This window comes from Peromyscus eremicus, chromosome 4 (assembly GCF_949786415.1).
Source record: "Peromyscus eremicus chromosome 4, PerEre_H2_v1, whole genome shotgun sequence".
In the NCBI taxonomy this organism is placed as follows: Eukaryota; Metazoa; Chordata; class Mammalia; order Rodentia; family Cricetidae; genus Peromyscus; species Peromyscus eremicus.
The window spans coordinates 31,294,694-31,311,587 of NC_081419.1; the positions used below are offsets into that span (position 1 = coordinate 31,294,694).

At 39.2% G+C, this 16,894-nt stretch overlaps 1 protein-coding gene across 2 annotated transcripts in view; it reads left to right on the forward strand.

Annotated features, from left to right (window-relative positions):
- Positions 1 to 16,894, forward strand: part of Rif1 (replication timing regulatory factor 1) — a 62,253-nt gene that overhangs the window by 40,710 nt on the left and 4,649 nt on the right. The window contains exons 22-32 of one of the 2 annotated variants that reach the window (XM_059260458.1): positions 1,435 to 1,477; positions 2,537 to 2,739; positions 4,299 to 4,398; positions 5,071 to 5,190; positions 5,858 to 6,009; positions 6,570 to 6,650; positions 6,729 to 6,780; positions 7,233 to 10,688; positions 14,453 to 14,599; positions 14,867 to 14,944; positions 15,034 to 15,152. In XM_059260458.1, the coding sequence (XP_059116441.1) occupies positions 1,435 to 1,477; positions 2,537 to 2,739; positions 4,299 to 4,398; positions 5,071 to 5,190; positions 5,858 to 6,009; positions 6,570 to 6,650; positions 6,729 to 6,780; positions 7,233 to 10,688; positions 14,453 to 14,599; positions 14,867 to 14,944; positions 15,034 to 15,152 (4,551 nt within the window). The remainder of the gene's footprint in view (positions 1 to 1,434; positions 1,478 to 2,536; positions 2,740 to 4,298; positions 4,399 to 5,070; positions 5,191 to 5,857; positions 6,010 to 6,569; positions 6,651 to 6,728; positions 6,781 to 7,232; positions 10,689 to 14,452; positions 14,600 to 14,866; positions 14,945 to 15,033; positions 15,153 to 16,894) is intronic. The other variant, XM_059260459.1, reaches the window with a different exon arrangement.

Consider the following 16,894-nt stretch of genomic DNA (forward strand, 5'->3'; position numbering starts at 1 on the left):
CTTCTATTAACTCTCTACCTTGCTTTTTGAGACAGGGCCTCTCACTAACTTTGAGCTCCCCAATTTCAGCTGCAGACTCTAGGAAGCACCAGGATATCCTCTTTAGTGCTGCGGTTGCAAGTCTGTGTGTCCTCTTATCTGGCTTTGTATTCAGGGTCTAGGGGTCCAGACTCAAGTCCCCTTGTTTGTGTGACAAGCACTTAACCAAAAAAGCCTGTCTATCTTCTCAGCCCTAATATGTGTAATTTAATATAATTAGTAACTTTTGCTTTCCTCTCAGCTTTATTGTCCTGGATGGTGTTCTAGAATAGATCTGTATATATTTCTAGAATGTAGAAGTTGGAGATGGGACTAGAACTACTATTCCATTTGACTTTTTTTTTTCCTTCCCTTGCACTTTTCAGTTTTGCATGTGATTTTTGTAATTGTTTATACAAAGAAACATGCTTATTAAATGTATTATAATACAGATCTATTTGATTTGATATTATGCAATTGAATACAATGTATGCAATTATATACATGGAAATCTCTTTTTCTTAAACTCTTAACCCAGTTTCTGACCAGTGAATTCCCGTTCTCTATCCAGCTTTTTCTGTCAAGATACACTGAAGCATTATTTGTCCATATGTCATTGTTTGTATTGATCATGATGTCTGTTGAGCAAGGTTCTTTGTTTTTTTTTTTTTTTGTTTTTTTTTGTTTTTTTTTTGTGTGTGTGTGTGTGTTTTGTTTTTGAGGCAAGGTCTCTTTACACAGCTCTGACTGTCCTGGAATTCACTGTGTAGACAGGCTGGCCTGTCTCTGCCTCCAGAGTGCTGGGATTAAAGGTGTGTGTCATCACCACCTGGCCACAGATTTTTTTTTAAGTCATTATTTTATTAAAAATGTACAGGAAGAAGCCAGAGCGATGGCTTTGCAGTTAAGAGTGTTTGTTGCTCTTATAGAGGGCTAGAGTTTAGCTCTCAGCCTCCACCTTGGGGGGGGCTTAAACTGCTTGTACCCCCAGCTTCAAGAGATCCTTTCCTTTTCTGATCTCTGCCTCTTCTCTGGCCTCCACAGGCACCTGCCTACACTTTAAAAAAATGTGTAGGGGTCTGGTGAAATAGTAAGTACTAGCTAACGTGCGCAAAGGCCCTGGTGCCATTCCTACCCCTGCACAAAGAAAAGACAGGAGATGGACAGTAGTTACCATGAGCACTTGAAGTCTGTTCTAGGCATTTGTAAAGATTCATTTAAATGTTTATATGATTACTTCTTGCTTGACATTTGGCAACTTTTTCTTATTCTTGCGATATTTTACATTACTGTGAATGTTTCTCCTTTTGTTTGTATTGTTCTGTTCTTCTCTTTGAGGCTTAGCTTGATAACTAACTAGTGCAGTGATGGCATCTTAAAATATAAATGGTAACGGTTTTACATCTGTCTTCTCAGGCTTGATGAAGTTCCTAAAGTGTATAATAGTCTGAACAACAAGGTAAGTAGATAGTGTCCATAAAATATACTTAATGAGGACAGCATATGGTTTATGCAGTTATCTTTCTTAAACATAATTGATTTTAAGTGGTTATTATTAGTATTTTCCATTTATATATACATTTGGTATGTGTGCATCCGTGCCGTGGAGGTCAGAGGACATGTGCAGGAATTGATTTTCTCCTACACTGTAGGTTCCAGGGACCGAAATCATGCCCATCAGCCTTAATGGCAAGTGCCTTCACTCCTTGTCATCTTACTACATTACAAAATTTTTAAAATTTATGTGCATATGTGTATAATTATGTATAAATTATGCTACCCTGGAGGTCTGAAAGAGGTCAGATCCCCTGGAGTTAGAGTCACAGGCAGTTCGGGTGCTGGGAACTGAACTAAGGACTTCTGGAAGAGCAGCAAGTGCTGTTAGACACTGAACCCCCAGCCCCATTGCTTCATTTGCAATGATCATAAAACAATAAGGTATGGATATATTCTTAGGTAGCTGAGTTTTTTCTTTAGAATTCACTATTATTTTAAATTCATGTAATTCTTGGGTCTTATCCCTTTTTATATGAGGATTGTTGGCTATAATATTTTATTGATAAATTGTGTAGAGTTATTAATTACCATTACAACTAATAAAACATTTTTCCTGTTAACAAGAAATAACTTCAAATTAAATTACAATATTAGTACTCAAAGTAAATTTATCTGATTGTTTGTCTATTTATAAAGAGGAGTGTATAGTTATAGTGACTATGGTGTTGCCTAAAGATGGTCCAGATTTGGGGCTAGAGAGATAGCTCAGAGGTTGAGAGCACTGATTGCTCTTCCAGAAGACCTGGGTTCAACTTCCACATGGCAACTCACAACTGTCTGTTGCTCTAAGATCTGATATTCTCACACAGACACACATGCAGGCAAAACACCACCACACATTAAACAAATAAATAAATGCATACATACATACTAAGATGGTCCAGATTTTAAAAATTGAAATAGTAGCATGTTCTATAAATTTGTGTTTAGTATACTTTTTGCTTCTCCCGCTCTTTCCTAGTTAGAAAAGCTATTAGGAGAAATCATTGCTTGTCTACAGTACAACTACCCTGGAGCCTACGACAGTGAACTTCTTGGACAACTTTCTCCACTTCTGTGCATAGTATTTCTTCACAAGAATAAACAGATTCGGAAACAGAGTGCTCTGTTGTGGAATGCTACATTTGCTAAAGCGACAGCTCTGGTTTATCCCGAGGAATTAAAGTATGTTAGCATCACAACTTCCTATAGTTGCTTGCTCCATTATGATCATGTAAACCTGTATTTGGGTTCTAGCAGAAACTTCACATAGAGTTTAATTGTATCATCAGGCTATATAGTAGCCATTAGACTTGGGTTGACTTCTATTAGACTTCACATTACCGGAAAAATACTTAAACAAGGGCAGAGGATTGAAGTTTATTAATAAAGCCAGACATGGGTAGTAATATTTTTCTTTTTTCTTTTTCTTTTTCTTTTTTTTTTTGAGAAACGATCTCTGCATAACCCTGGATGTCCTGAAACTTATTGTGTAGATGGGGCTGGTCTCAAACTCAGAGATTCACTTGCCTGTGCCTCCTGAATGCTGGGATTAAAGGCATATGCCATAACATCTAGCATATCCTAAAAACAAAATGAGAAAAATTATTTATATGAATAAGTGTTTTCCTTATATGTGGGTTTGTGCACCACTTCAAAGTCTGGTCCTTGTGGAGGCCAGAGGTCATTCATTGTCTTTATTGAACTGGATTAGACTGTGAGCTGCCAGGTCCTTTGGAAGAGCAGTCAGAGATCTTAACTGCTGAGCCACCTCACTAATTCCTAACAATGTTTGAAAAAATAATAACAATGTTTTAAGAAATGTGTATGAGTATTTTACCTACATGTATATCTGTATACCATGTGCATGCGCATGCCTGGTGGTAGTTTTGGAGGCCAGAAGAGGTTCCTGGATCCCCTGGAACTGGAGCTAGGGGTGGTTGTGAGACACCATGTGGGCGCTGGGGATTGAACCTGGGACCTCTGGAAGAGCAGCCAGTGATCTTTTTTTGTTTGTTTTTTTCGAGATAGGGTTTCTCTGTGGCTCTGGGTGTCCTGGAACTCACTCAATAGACCAGGCTGACCTCGAACTCACAGAGATCCGCCTGCCCCTACCTCCTGAGTGCTGGGATTAAAGGCGTGTGCCACCACCGCCTGACAGCACCAGTGCTCTTAACCATTAAGCCATCGCTCCACTCCCCACTCCTATGAGGTTTTTTTTGTTTTTTGTTTTTGTTTTTGTTTTTTAAATAGGTTTTAAGTTTGTTTATTTTGAGACAAGTTCACACTTGTAGCAGAGTTTGATCTTGAACACTTGGTGATGTGTCTCACCTTCCCCTGTGCTGGAATTACAGGCACAAAGCCTATTATGCCTTGCTTGAAAGTTAGGAAGTTTGGGAATGCCGTGAAAAGTATAGAGAAAAAATCCTAATGTGTTCTCTTTTCCCCAGTGTTGTAGTCGTGTAAGTAAGAAACATAAATCAGGTATACTTGCTACATTACAATTATAAATCGGACTAGTGCCATAATTGGTAGAATGTTAACTTAGCATGCCTGAAACCCTGGGCTTTATTGCCATCACAGCATAAACTAGATGTGATGGCTGCAGAAGTTCAAGGTCATAGAGCTAAATCACAAGTTCAAGGCCAGCCTGGGATTCATGAGAACCTGTGTCATAATTAAAGTAATATTGTTAACATTTACTAGTATACTTTACTCATTATCTATGTACTTTTTTTTTTAAGACCAATATTAAGACAAGCCAAACAAAAAATTTTGCTTCTGTTGCCTGGTTTGGAAAATGTTGAAATGATGGATGAATCCAGTGGGCCATATTCTGATGCAGTAAGTTGTTTTTTTTTTTTTTTTTTTTTTAACTTAAATTTGAGTAGTTTGGTATAAGTAAACAGCAATAATCAGAACTTGAACAAGAAAGAATTCAATAATACCACCTTTTCCTCATCCCACCTGAAGCTTTCCATTCAGGAACAAGTGTGAACTTTTGTTTAGAGTCAGAAGAAAAAAATACAGTGGCTTACTATGGGTTTTGTTGTTGCTGTTTTTTGTTTGTTTGTTTGTTTGTTTGGTCTAAAAGATTCTCAGCAGAGAAAACAGCTTATTACTATTTGTTCAGCTTAATTTAACATCAAAATTGTACATCCTGATGTAAGAGAAAAATGTTGGATACATTTATGTTCTCCATTCTACATGGGGTTTATTTATTAACCTTTATTCTGGAATGTTGGAAATTTCGTATTTTTTTTCTAAATTTTAAGACTGATGTGTAAGTATTTGAGTCTAGTAATTTGATACACTTTGTAAATTTTGTTTTCAGAATTCACAATAGTAAAAGCTGTAAATCTGACTGTAGAAGGAGATAAGTATCTTTGCACAGTATCTTTACTTTCCTTTGTTTTCAGTGGATTTGAATAGTCAGAAACTTTATACCATTTAAAATGAATAATCATAAAGAAGCAAATAGACATATAGTTAATGTGTTCAATTTTATCTTAATAGACAGAAAATTCACAATTAAATGTCAAGATAAGTGGCATGGAAAGAAAATCAAGTGGAAAAAGAGATTCATTTTTGGCACAGACAAAGGATAAAAAAGAAAATATGAAGCTGTCGACCAAAGTATGTTTTCAAAAGTATATTTACTGGGATTTTAAATAATGCTAGCTAGCTAGCTTAAGGACACAAAACTCTTATTTGGAGGAAAGAGCTATGGAAGTCCAAACAAATTTTGGGTTTGTGGTGGAATGATAGTGAAGAAAAGGACAGCTATGATAGTGTGTAGAGCCTGGAGTGATTTCTTCTTAGTAAGTAATAGCAAATTCTCAGTATTACATATAGTTATTCTGGGCAGCTTTCCTGAGAGCTGAAAGGATGAACGATCAACACAGTGTACTGCATGGCAGTAATTTTGATACTTTGATTAGAACTTTGTGTTGCCTAGGTAGAACATGTATGTATCTTAACTCCATAGACTTGCCCCCTAAAAGGCTTACTACTATTTATCTTAATATTAGAGGTAGGAGAAAGTGAAGGCCATTTAATTTCTGACTGTGAATGTTACATTGTTTTATTTATGTGCTTGTAATCTTAACAGTTAGTAGGCTGAGACAGAATCATAAGTTCAGTCCAACCTGAAATAGACCTTATTTATCTTCAGATGAGAAGAGTGTGTGTGTGTCAGTTTCAAAGTTCCTAATCAGTATTAAAAAATAATTACCAGAATGTTAGAAAACATAGGAGAATTAGAAATAATTTGGAAGCTCATTTACTTTTTAAAAACCTACAGCTGAAAGTAGAATCGTCTCCAAAATTAAAGAGCGGTAATAAGCTTTTGGAAGAGGAAAAATCTACTGACTTTGTGTTCATACCTCCGCAAGGAAAAGAGGGAAAGGCAAGGATTCTGACTGAGCACCAGAAAGAAGTACTCAAGACAAAACGGTTTGTGGGCTTTTTATCTTGAGCTCTATGTAGCTTTGTTGTGAGAACTATGAAAATAATGTGTCATCATGCCTGGCCTTGGAAATCTTACTGGGGACATTGGTTATGGGAGGCAAGTGCTCTACCACTGGGCTACAGCTAGCCTGGGTATCCTAAATTTTAATGACAGATGATGGGACTATACATGATAGCATTTAATAATATTTTAATCTACCCAGTAATATGCCCAGTGTTTCTAAGCTTTCTTTTACTGGGGTATGTGTTTATTGGACGAGAAGGTAATTTCATAGAAAACACTATAAACTTTTATGTGATTCATTAAACACACTTTCATAGAATTCTAACTTTAACTTTTTTTTTTCCTTCGGAGACAGGGTTTCTCTGTGTAGCTTTGCAGCCTTTCCTGGAACTCACTTTGTAGACCAGGCTGGCCTCGAACTCACAGAGATCTTGCCTGGCTCTGCCTCCCGAGAGCTGGGATTAGAGGCACCCTGCAAACTTTAACTTTTGATGGTGGGACTGTCACGTTTTTGGAATTATATATAAGATTTTTTTTCTAGGTGTGATATTCCTGCCTTGTATAATAATCTGGATGTTTCACAAGACACCTTATTTTCTCAGTTTAGTCAAGAAGAATCTATGTAAGTACAATACTTTTATGACTAATTTCTTATTTATATAAATAAAAATAATCTAATTTGTACAATTTTTTATCTTAGGGAAAGCCTCACTTTAACTGAAAAACCAAAAGAAGATGCCAAGATAATTAAGGTATAAGCAGTATTGATACTTGAGTGTTTTTAAATTATAGTAAATGTAAACTGTAAGGTTGTTTTATATTTGTTTATTACTAAGATGTGTAACAATCTTCTAACTGAATTGTACATAAATGTGTATTTAAAATACATCGTAAGTGACTTCTGAAGTAAGGGATTAAGATAGTGTTTGTTTAGTTTAGAATGGCCTCGATCTCCTGAGGAGCTATGCTTCCTCTTAGTCTCCTGCCTCTGCCTCCCATCAGTCTTGGCCTCAGATATGGCTTTAACTGAACACCATCAGTTTAAAGCACATTGACAGTTCTTTGCTGTTCCTTTTGGAATATTTGCAGTAATTTTGAAAGTTAGTGTCTTGAATTACCAGAGTTTATCTTGATTGGCACAGTATTATTTTTAAAATTCCTAGCAAAATAATGTTTTACTATGTAATTTGTATGTTTTGTGTAGGAGGAACAAATGGAGAGTGCCATTTTCATCTCTCAAGATGCCATGGAACACTGTGGTGTGGATGAACATCCTGAAAAGGCTTCTTTACCAGATGACTCTGGTTCTGTTGCTGAAACCAACTCAGAAACACTGAGCGCTGGTATTGATGCTACAAAAAACATGCTAATTTCGTCAAAGATAATGTCAGCTGAATATTCATCTGGTACAGAAAGTTCACTGGTGGTCAGCAATAGTTCGGTTTCTAATGCCACTGTTTCTGGAACTCCTTCACAGCCCACAAGTCGGAGACAAACCTTTATTACTTTGGAGAAATATGATGGTTCAGAAAATAGACCTTTTAGCCCATCCCCTTTGAATAGCATGTCATCCACTGTTACAGTGAGAAATAACCAGGAAAACACAACTAAAACTGATATGCTACCAAAAGCAAGGAAAAGAGAAGTGACTCACTCAAAATCTGACTCAGAAAAACTAGTGAACGGAGGTAAAAAGTCGGGACGGAGATGGAGTAAAGTTGAACAGTCAACTAATAAAAAGTCTAAGCCTTCACTGAGATCTGAACAGGAGGAACATGCATTAGAAAATAACCCTCCTGATTTGCTCAGTCAAACAGAATGTCTGTCAAATCACGATCATCCTTCTGGAGCTACCCTAGAGCATGAAGATAGAAATCCTAAACCAACAGTAGAAAATGCTTCATTGGAAGACTCAACTACAGAAGAGAAAAACGTAGGCATTAATATGGAATCTAAAGAAAATACACCTCCGGTCGCAGCACCAGCAGATCAAATAGTAAATGAAGAAAGTCAAGCTGTAGTAGCTCCAAATCCAAAAACCCTCAGACGGTCTTCAAGGCGTCGTCCAGAAATAGTGGAGTCTTCCAATGACAGCCAAGATAAGGATAATGGTCAACAAAAAAAGGAAAGACGGAAGGAAGAAGAAAAAACAGTTGCAAAGAGTCCGTTGCATATAAAAGATGACAAGTTGCCCAAGCAAAAACTAACTGCTGAGTCATCTATACAGGAAAATTTAACCGAAAAAGGAAATAGTTTACATGAGAAAACTTTAGAGGAACCCAGTGCTAATGCTGAAATTGACCAAAATAAAAGAAAACCAGACCATGAGAACATTAGTTCTGAGGGAGGTAGTACCCAGGACAATGTAGATAGGTCATCAGAGAAACCTTTGAGAGGACGTACACGTTACCAAACAAGAAGAGCATCTCAGGGGTTACTATCAGAACTATCAGAACCTGATACTTCTGAGTCAAAGGAAGAAGTTTCAAGAAAGAAACGATCTGGGAAATGGAAAAATAAAAGCAGTGACAGTGTTGACATTGAAGAACAAGAAGAAAAAATGGTCGAAGAGGAATGTATAAAAACTGCACATGAGATACATGATGGTCAGGCAGTTCCTGAAGCTCATGTAGATGCAGTGGCTCAGATTTGTGAAGAAAGTACCAATAGGGTAATCCTTCAGGAGTCTGCTGGGTCTTCAGATTCCCTGCAAGTTACTAATACCCCAGTTACTGGTGAGGACACAAGTAAGACTAGCAGAGGTGTAGATAACTCCTTTGCAAGTCCACCTGTGCCTGAATCCAATCTCAGGACTAGGAATGCCACCAAGAGGTTATATAAACGAGATACTGATAGCAGTGTGGGAGAATGCTCCAAAATGGAGACAGCAGACATTTCTGTGCCTTCTGAGAAATGGGCCCAAGCAGTTGAATGCCAACACAAGAGAAGCAGGAGAGTCAGGAGATCGAAGAGTTGTGACTGCTGTGGGGAAAAATCACAATCTCAGGAAAAGTCATTTATTGGGTTAAAGAACACAGAGAGTTGTGCTATACAGAGCATGGAGACAAAGACAGCCGATATGCAAGCACCTGAGGCTACACCTGAAACTGGAGAAGCTAATGAACACGCTGAAACAAAGCTGGTAGATGAACATGCTAGTATGAATTTTCATTTGGGTCTTAAAGAAGAGAATGGTGCTCCTGGTGACTTAGTTAAGTCTGAAACTGGATTGGAAGAAGATCGAAAAAAAGTTGTCCCATCTGAAATAGGAAATATGAATGAAAAATCTCAGGATACAGATTCTGGTGAAATAGTATCTGAAATCCAAGAGCCAAGCAATGAAAAATTTACTGCTGAAGACCCATGCTTACGTGATTCCAAGGACATTTCACAGAGATCTTTAGATAACAAAGTAGAAAGTCCAGACACTGTTCTGAAAAGAGAATCTGACATTGGTGATGTCGGGAAGGCATGCAAAGTCATAACCGGATCCAGCTCAGAGGGCGGTGAAGCTATGGAATTAGATGGAGGAAATGACTCGCTTGGAGCTGCCTTCTCTAAAAAGAGTACCCACGTGGATATTCCTGTAGATGTAACAGCAGAGGAAGATAATAAAAAGGATGAATTTGAAGCAGTCACAGCTGAAGTGAATGCTAAAGGAGCAGCCACCGAGGGCTTTAATTCTGCTCTGAGTCTCTGTGATCATGCCACACCTGTAAGCAAGAATGTCGAGAGTGAGCATTCAGCAAGAGCAGACCTGGAGGATGGTGTTCGATCTGATTCCGCAAGAGCGGACCTGGAGGATGGTGTTCGATCTGATTCCGCAAGAGCGGACCTGGAGGATGGTGTTCGATCTGATTCCGCAAGAGCAGACCTGGAGGATGGTGTTCAGTCTGATTCCACAAGAGCAGACCTGGAGGATGGTGTTCAGTCTGATTCCACAAGAGCAGACCTGGAGGATGGTGTTCAGTCTGATTCCGAAAGCGCGGACCTGGAGGATGGTGTTCGATCTGATACCGCAAGAGCGGACCTGGAGGATGGTGTTCGATCTGATTCTGCAAGAGCGGACCTGGAGGATGGTGTTCAGTCTGATTGCGGCTCCTGTGAGGAAATGAACACAGAAACAGAAAGTTCCAAAGCAGCAGTGGTAGCCCAGTTGAAGATGGAAGTTGACGACACTGGGGAAGAGGAGAGGGGCACGATTATTAGCACCTCTACGTCTGAAGAAACTCCAGGTGGAAGACTAGGAGTCAAAACTGAGAGCTTTGTTTGTGACACACTTGAAATGAGTTCTGAAGAGGGAACTGTTTGTTACAAAACTGAAACAAACATTGAACTTAAATTGGATGAGACAAAATTGAGTGACAACCAAAATGTAGTGAATAATGTTCTGCAGGAAGTTTGCCTCACTTCAGAGAAAGTGGAGGAATTACCACAGTCTCTGACATCTGAAGTGGTTTCTGAACTGGTAGCAGAAAGCAGTAATGCTTCTCCTGAAAAATTAAGAGAGCTGGACCCTTCACTTGGATCAGCAAATGAAAGTCCTAGTGGTATGCAAGCACGCTGTGTCTGGTCACCGTTGGCTTCTCCATCCACAAGCATTTTAAAGAGAGGACTTAAAAGAGCCCACGAAGATGAGATCTCATCACCAGTTAACAAGGTAGAAATGATGATGACTAATGAATCTAATGTTTGCTTGGAATATGGGTGAAACCTAGTAAAGGATAGGGAATTAGGGTCATTTGCCATGGTTGCTGTGGGAAGGACAGGAGGCCTTTCACGTAGTCTTGCCTCTCACACTCAAGAACTTGATATGGGCATAATGGGTGGGTCCTATCAGGACCTTTCTTCTATAATACAATATGTGGGACCAGATTTAAGAAGCCATGCAGCACTGATTGCTGTTGATCAAAAAGGCTATAAGTTCTTGGACATGATGCCTTAGGTCCACTCTAATCCATCCAGTTAAAGACACTGACTCCTGGGCCCCATATTTATTGATTTTTATATATATTTATACACACACACACACACACACACTTTACCACTGAGCTACCTCCCCTAGTCCTTAGTTTTTTGAGTGCTAGGGTTAACTGAGGAGCGTGCTGCCAACTGGCTTCTCCCCTGTCCCTTTTCATTTTGTTCATTTTGGAGATTGGGAGAGCCAGTGCACAGCATTGAATATGTTTGGCACATGGCATACACTCTGTCACTGAGAGATTCCCAGGCTTTCATGAAGTTTCATAAAAATTGGATTATCAGGGTAATTTTTACTTTAGCTCTTTCTTGGGCCTTTCTCTTAAAGTGTGTTGAATGAATAGTTAAGAAAGATACAACCTCTGCTTAACATAAAACATACCCTCAGCTTAGTGAAACATGTTGTAAAAAGATGTCATGTTGATTTTTACAACTTAATTTTGAAATTAGATCTGATTTTGTACAATGTATATACATATGTATGTATATAAACACAGCGCTTTGATCTTTGCCTTCAGCAAGGACGCACTTACTTTTACCTTTTCTTGGGTATGAGAACCTTTCTATGTTGTCCAGGCTGACCCTGCAGTGAACTGTCATTCATGCCTCAGCTAGCTAGGGTTATATATACTCTTGTAGCATTATAGTCTTGTGATTGGCTAGCAAGTACATTTTTTTTAAAGATTTATTTTCACACTTGTAGTTATGTATATGTATTAGGGTGTGTGCACAGGTGTGCAGGTGCCTATCAAAACCAGAGGCATTGAGTTATGGGGAGTTGTAAGCTGCTTGATGTGGGTGCTGGGACCTTGGAAGGACAGTGATTGCTTTTCGTCTTTTTTGTTGTTGTTGTTGTTGTTGTCTTTTTGTTTTTGTTTTTTGATAGTTTCTCTGTGTAGTCCTGGCTAATCTGGAACTCGCTTTATAGACCAGGCTGGCCTTGAACTCAGATCCACCTGCCTGTGCCTTCTGAGTGCTGGGATTAAAGGCTTGTGCCACTGCCCAGCTGCAGGGTGAACTCTTAACTGTTTGAGTCCTCCCTCTAGCCCTAGTTTTACCACCTGGGAAGATGCATTGAAAACTGCTTCTGAGGGGTTGGAGATTTAGCTCAGTGGTAGAGCGCTTGCTAGGGTTTGGTCCTCAGCTCCGGTGGGGAAGAACTGCTTCTGAGACTTAAGAGATGAAATCATTTAGGAAGACAGGAATTCTTAATTTTTTTTTCTTTTTGTTTTTTGACAAAGGGCCTCACTATGCAGCCCTGGCCAGCCTGGAGTTCACATCTTTTGTAGCCTTTCTTCTATTTCTGTTTTTTAGAAAAATGTGTTTATTATGGACTGTAAAGGGTAGTGAGGTAGTAACAAGATGAGACATACTTGGAATTTATGATTTGTTGCAGAATTCTTCAGATGGCTTAACTTACTATTGCCACTGTTAGATCATGTGTCTTGTTTTGGGCTTTTTTGAGACAGGGTCTCTATGTAGTCCTGGCTATCCTGGAACTTGAGAGATCCTTCTGCCTCTGCCTCGTGAGTGCTGGGATTAAAGTTTTATTATATACCACTCAGGGCAGATTTATTGTCTGTCTAAGACAAAACAGGGTAAACATTTTTATGGCAAATACTTATATGTTGCCTATTCTTGAAAATCAATCCTAGATGATATAGAATGATATCTCTGCATAGCTAATAACTCAATGTGGACATATTATAGACCTTTAGAAGAAGCCAAATTAGCCACAGTGAGGTTAAAATAGTTAAAATTGCTACATTATGGCCCTGATACTTTTGTTGCCTTCAAAGAGTTTAAGAGCAGGGGCCAGTAGCATAGTTAGTAAAGTGCTTGCAAAGCAAGCATGAGGACCTCCGTTCAGTTCCCAGAGCCCACATTTAAGATGGAAGTCCTGAGCTTGGGGGCATGTGCTAATAAGAATTCCAGTGTTGGGGAGGTAGAGACAAGCATATCCCTGGGGTCTGCGGCTCAGAAAGCTCAGTCTGTTTAGGGATTTCCAGGCCAATGAGACACGCCATTTCACAAAAACAAGTTGTACAACACCTGAGGAACAACCCCCTTCTCTTCAAAGTTGTCCTTTGACTTCCACATGCACACATGTCTGTATACACACACACACACACACACACACACAGAGTTTAGGACAATGATTAATAAGATATACCAGAAACCGGTATTACTGTCTATAGTCTATATAAACCCATTGGCTAACTGAAATCGAATTATACAAGATTCTTACTAATTTTATTTTTATTGGTGTGTATGTGTGTGCTGCGCATGCACACACTCAGACTGACTTCTTTTTGGGCTGTCAGCTCACAAAGGATAACATGGAGACTAATTAATGAAAGCTTGGCCTTAGCTTAGTTAGGCTTGTTTCAAAACTTAGATTAATCCATTTTTATTTATTTATTTTTGTTTTTTTTGAGACAGGGTTTCTCTGTGTAGCTTTGCGCCTTTCCTGGAACTCACTTGGTAGCCCAGGCTGGCCTCGAACTCACAGAGATCCGCCTGGCTCTGCCTCCCGAGTGCTGGGATTAAAGGCGTGTGCCACCACCGCCCGGCTTAATCCATATTTTTAAATCTATGTTCTTCCATGCGCTCATTACCTCATCTCCGTTACACTCATCCTGATTATTCTGCATCTGACTGGTAACTCTCCTTTCTTCTTCCTAGAGCTCTCCTTGTCCAGAAGTCCCACCTATACCTCCTGGCTAGCTATTGGCCATTTAGCTTTTTATTAGACCAATCACAGTGGCACCTCTTCACGCATTGTACAGGAATATTCCACAACGTGTGTATGTTAGTGGATGCACGAGCCAGTGCTCCTGGTTAGGCCAGAAGAGGGTCAATCAGAACCCTTGGAGCTGGAGTTACAGGCTTTTGTAGAACTGGCTTGTTAATGTTGGTGCTAGGATTTGAACTCTAGCTGTCATGATTATGCAGCTAGTACTTTAAAGCACTAATCTTTCTCTTCAGCCCTTATTTCGGGTTTTTGAGGCAGAGGTCTCACTATGTAGCCCCAGACAAGCTTCAGTTTGGAGATCTCCTGCCTCAGTCTCATGATTACTAGGATTACATGAGTACCCACACTATTCCTATATTTTGTTTTTAGACAGGCTCTCACTATGTAGACCAGGTTGGCCTCAGACTCAAGAAATCTACCTGCCTTTGCCTCCTGGGTGCTGGGATTATACATCACACTCTGCATATTGAATATTGTTAACTGAAAAGTTTGTTTAAAGTTCCTATTACTGCAGAGATACTGGAGGGTATAATTAGAATGAGCTGCAGTATTAAGCAATAGCTGAAAGATGGAACAACTGTGCATGAGGCTGCTAGTGAAATAAGTTTGGGAACACTGTCTTGCTTTTGCACAAAGTCAACACATTAGGTAGGGTGTTGTCTTCTTAATGAAAACTTGTCCTGTACTTTCAGGTTAGACGTGTCTCGTTTGCAGACCCAATATACCAAGCAGGATTGGCAGATGACATTGATAGGCGCTGCTCAGTTGTTAGGTCACATTCTTCAAATAGCTCTCCCATAATAAAAAGTGTTAAAACTTCACCTACTTCACACTCTAAGGTAAGCTATGGACTTTAAAATATACTTTAAAATATTTGAAGATTAAGGAACAGACTTCTTTTGCTTTGATGTTTGCTTTTCATAGAGAGGGCTAAGGCCAATCAGCTATCCCACATGTAAATCATTAATTTATCCTGTTCCATTTTCATTTCCTAAAATTTTACAGAGCTGAGCACAATTTTAGTTGTACAATTTAAATTGTAACACTATAGTTGTCTGGGGTTCTGAGTTTTGTTTTATTTTTTTTCTCCACTTTCTTCTATCTAGCATAATACCACTTCAGCCAAAGGATTTCTGTCCCCAGGATCACAGAGCTCTAAGTTTAAGAGCTCAAAGAAGTGTTTAGTAAGAAGTGCTTTAGTTTTTATGTAACTTTATACTTTAATTTTCAGTCCTGCAACCTCTACTTAATGGCTTTTGAAATTTATTTTAAGATTACAGAAATGGCCAAAGAATCCATGCTATCCCCAACAACAGAGAGTGTTTACCCAGCTTTGGTAAACTGTGCAGCATCAGTCGACATCATTTTACCTCAAATTACATCAAACATGTGGTAAGTGGTTAAGTTATAATCGTAATTCATACTCTAGTGCAGGGATTTTGTTTGTTTGTATTTCAACTTTATTTTGTGGCATAGTTTTGCTAACATTTCCCAGTTTTGAGGAGGGTATCCAGCTCCTAAGAAAACTGAGGCTGGAGGATCACCAGTTCATGGCCTGCTTAAGTTGAAGTTTTAGTTTTCTGGAGTAATGATGGGAGTAATATGGGGTTAGGGTCGAATGTCCATTGGTAGAGTGCTTGCTTAGCATTAATGAAGATACAGGTTCTGTCCTCGGTACTACATAAGCCAGAAGTGCTGGTACAGGAACTTTAGGGCAAGTTCAAGAGCATTCTTGGCTACGCAGTGAGCTTGAGATGATCCTGAACTCTGTGTGTGTGATCCTTAAGGACCAGCTCAAGGGCATCTTCTGCTACACAGCAAGTTTGAGGTCAGCCAGAGCTGTTTGTCACAACAATGTGGATTGTTGACTCACAAGGATTAAATTTTCTAGACTTATAATGTGGAGGGACACAAAAATAAAACCGAGCTTTACCTGTAGGAACCCCATGCTTCACACATGGGTTCTGTGTCTCAGAGTCCTTGGATTTTAGATCCTCTTGACCCCTTTATCCACACTAACTGGTATTTCGGGGTTGAATTACCAGGCCTGGCTTAGGAGGATGTTGTAATGGTCAAGCTTTTCAGGTGTTTGCATCTTTTTAAATCCATATCTTGTTTTGTCCTATTGCAAACCCTCTGAGGAATAGAAGTAAAGTAGAATCCTGGGAAGATTAGTTCATGAAAATGGCATAGCTTAAGTAAATTGTCATGTAGATTCACATAGAGAGACCTCATTGAGGGCCTTTTCTTTGTGCTTCAATTGAATCTTGTTTGTTATAAATCTTAGAAATGTAATTGGTGTATTTTTTAATTTATGTATATGAGTGTTTTGCCTGCATGTATGTGTGTACTCAATGTGATCCTGGTACCCCTATAGGCTTGAAGAGGGTATTCCATCCCTTGGAACTAGATTCAGTCCAGTGAGCTGCCACATGGATAATGGAAATTGAATCTGGATCCTCTGGAAGTGCAACAAGTGCTCTTAACCACTGAGCTCTCTCTCCAGTCTCAGACTGCCAAATCTTAAGAGAATTGTTGCATATAACATGCTTGTGAACCGTGGCATAATTTCCCAGTAATACATTCTCTATATTCCTCTTAAGAATTGTGTCAGACATGCACATAGAAGTTAGAAGGAAGTCACATTAAAAAGGGTCTAGGACAGGATAGGTTAAAAAAAAAAAAAAAGAAGGGCCTGAGCCATAGACAGAAAGAAAGCTGTTGTAGCCAGGCGGTGGTGGCGCACGCCTTTAATCCCAGCACTCGGGAGGCAGAGCCAGGCGGATCTCTGTGAGTTCGAGGCCAGCCTGGGCTACCAAGTGAGTTCCAGGAGAGGCGCAAAGCTACACAGAGAAACCCTGTCTCGAAAAAAAAAAACAAAAAAAAAAACAAAAAAAAAAAAAGAAAAGAAAGAAAGGTGTTGTGAAAATGAGTTTCCCATCCCTGTTGTGCCTGTCTCTGTATAAATGCAACAGTGAGAACACGTCTATGCTGTTACTAAAGTGTAGAAAACAGAATTCTAGATTTCCGTGATTTCTGAAGCTAGGTACACATAGGATTCGAGTTTAAGTTCCCCAGATGTTTGCCCATCACATTGTGTGGGCGAGGTAGACTATATAAATAAACTCTTTTGA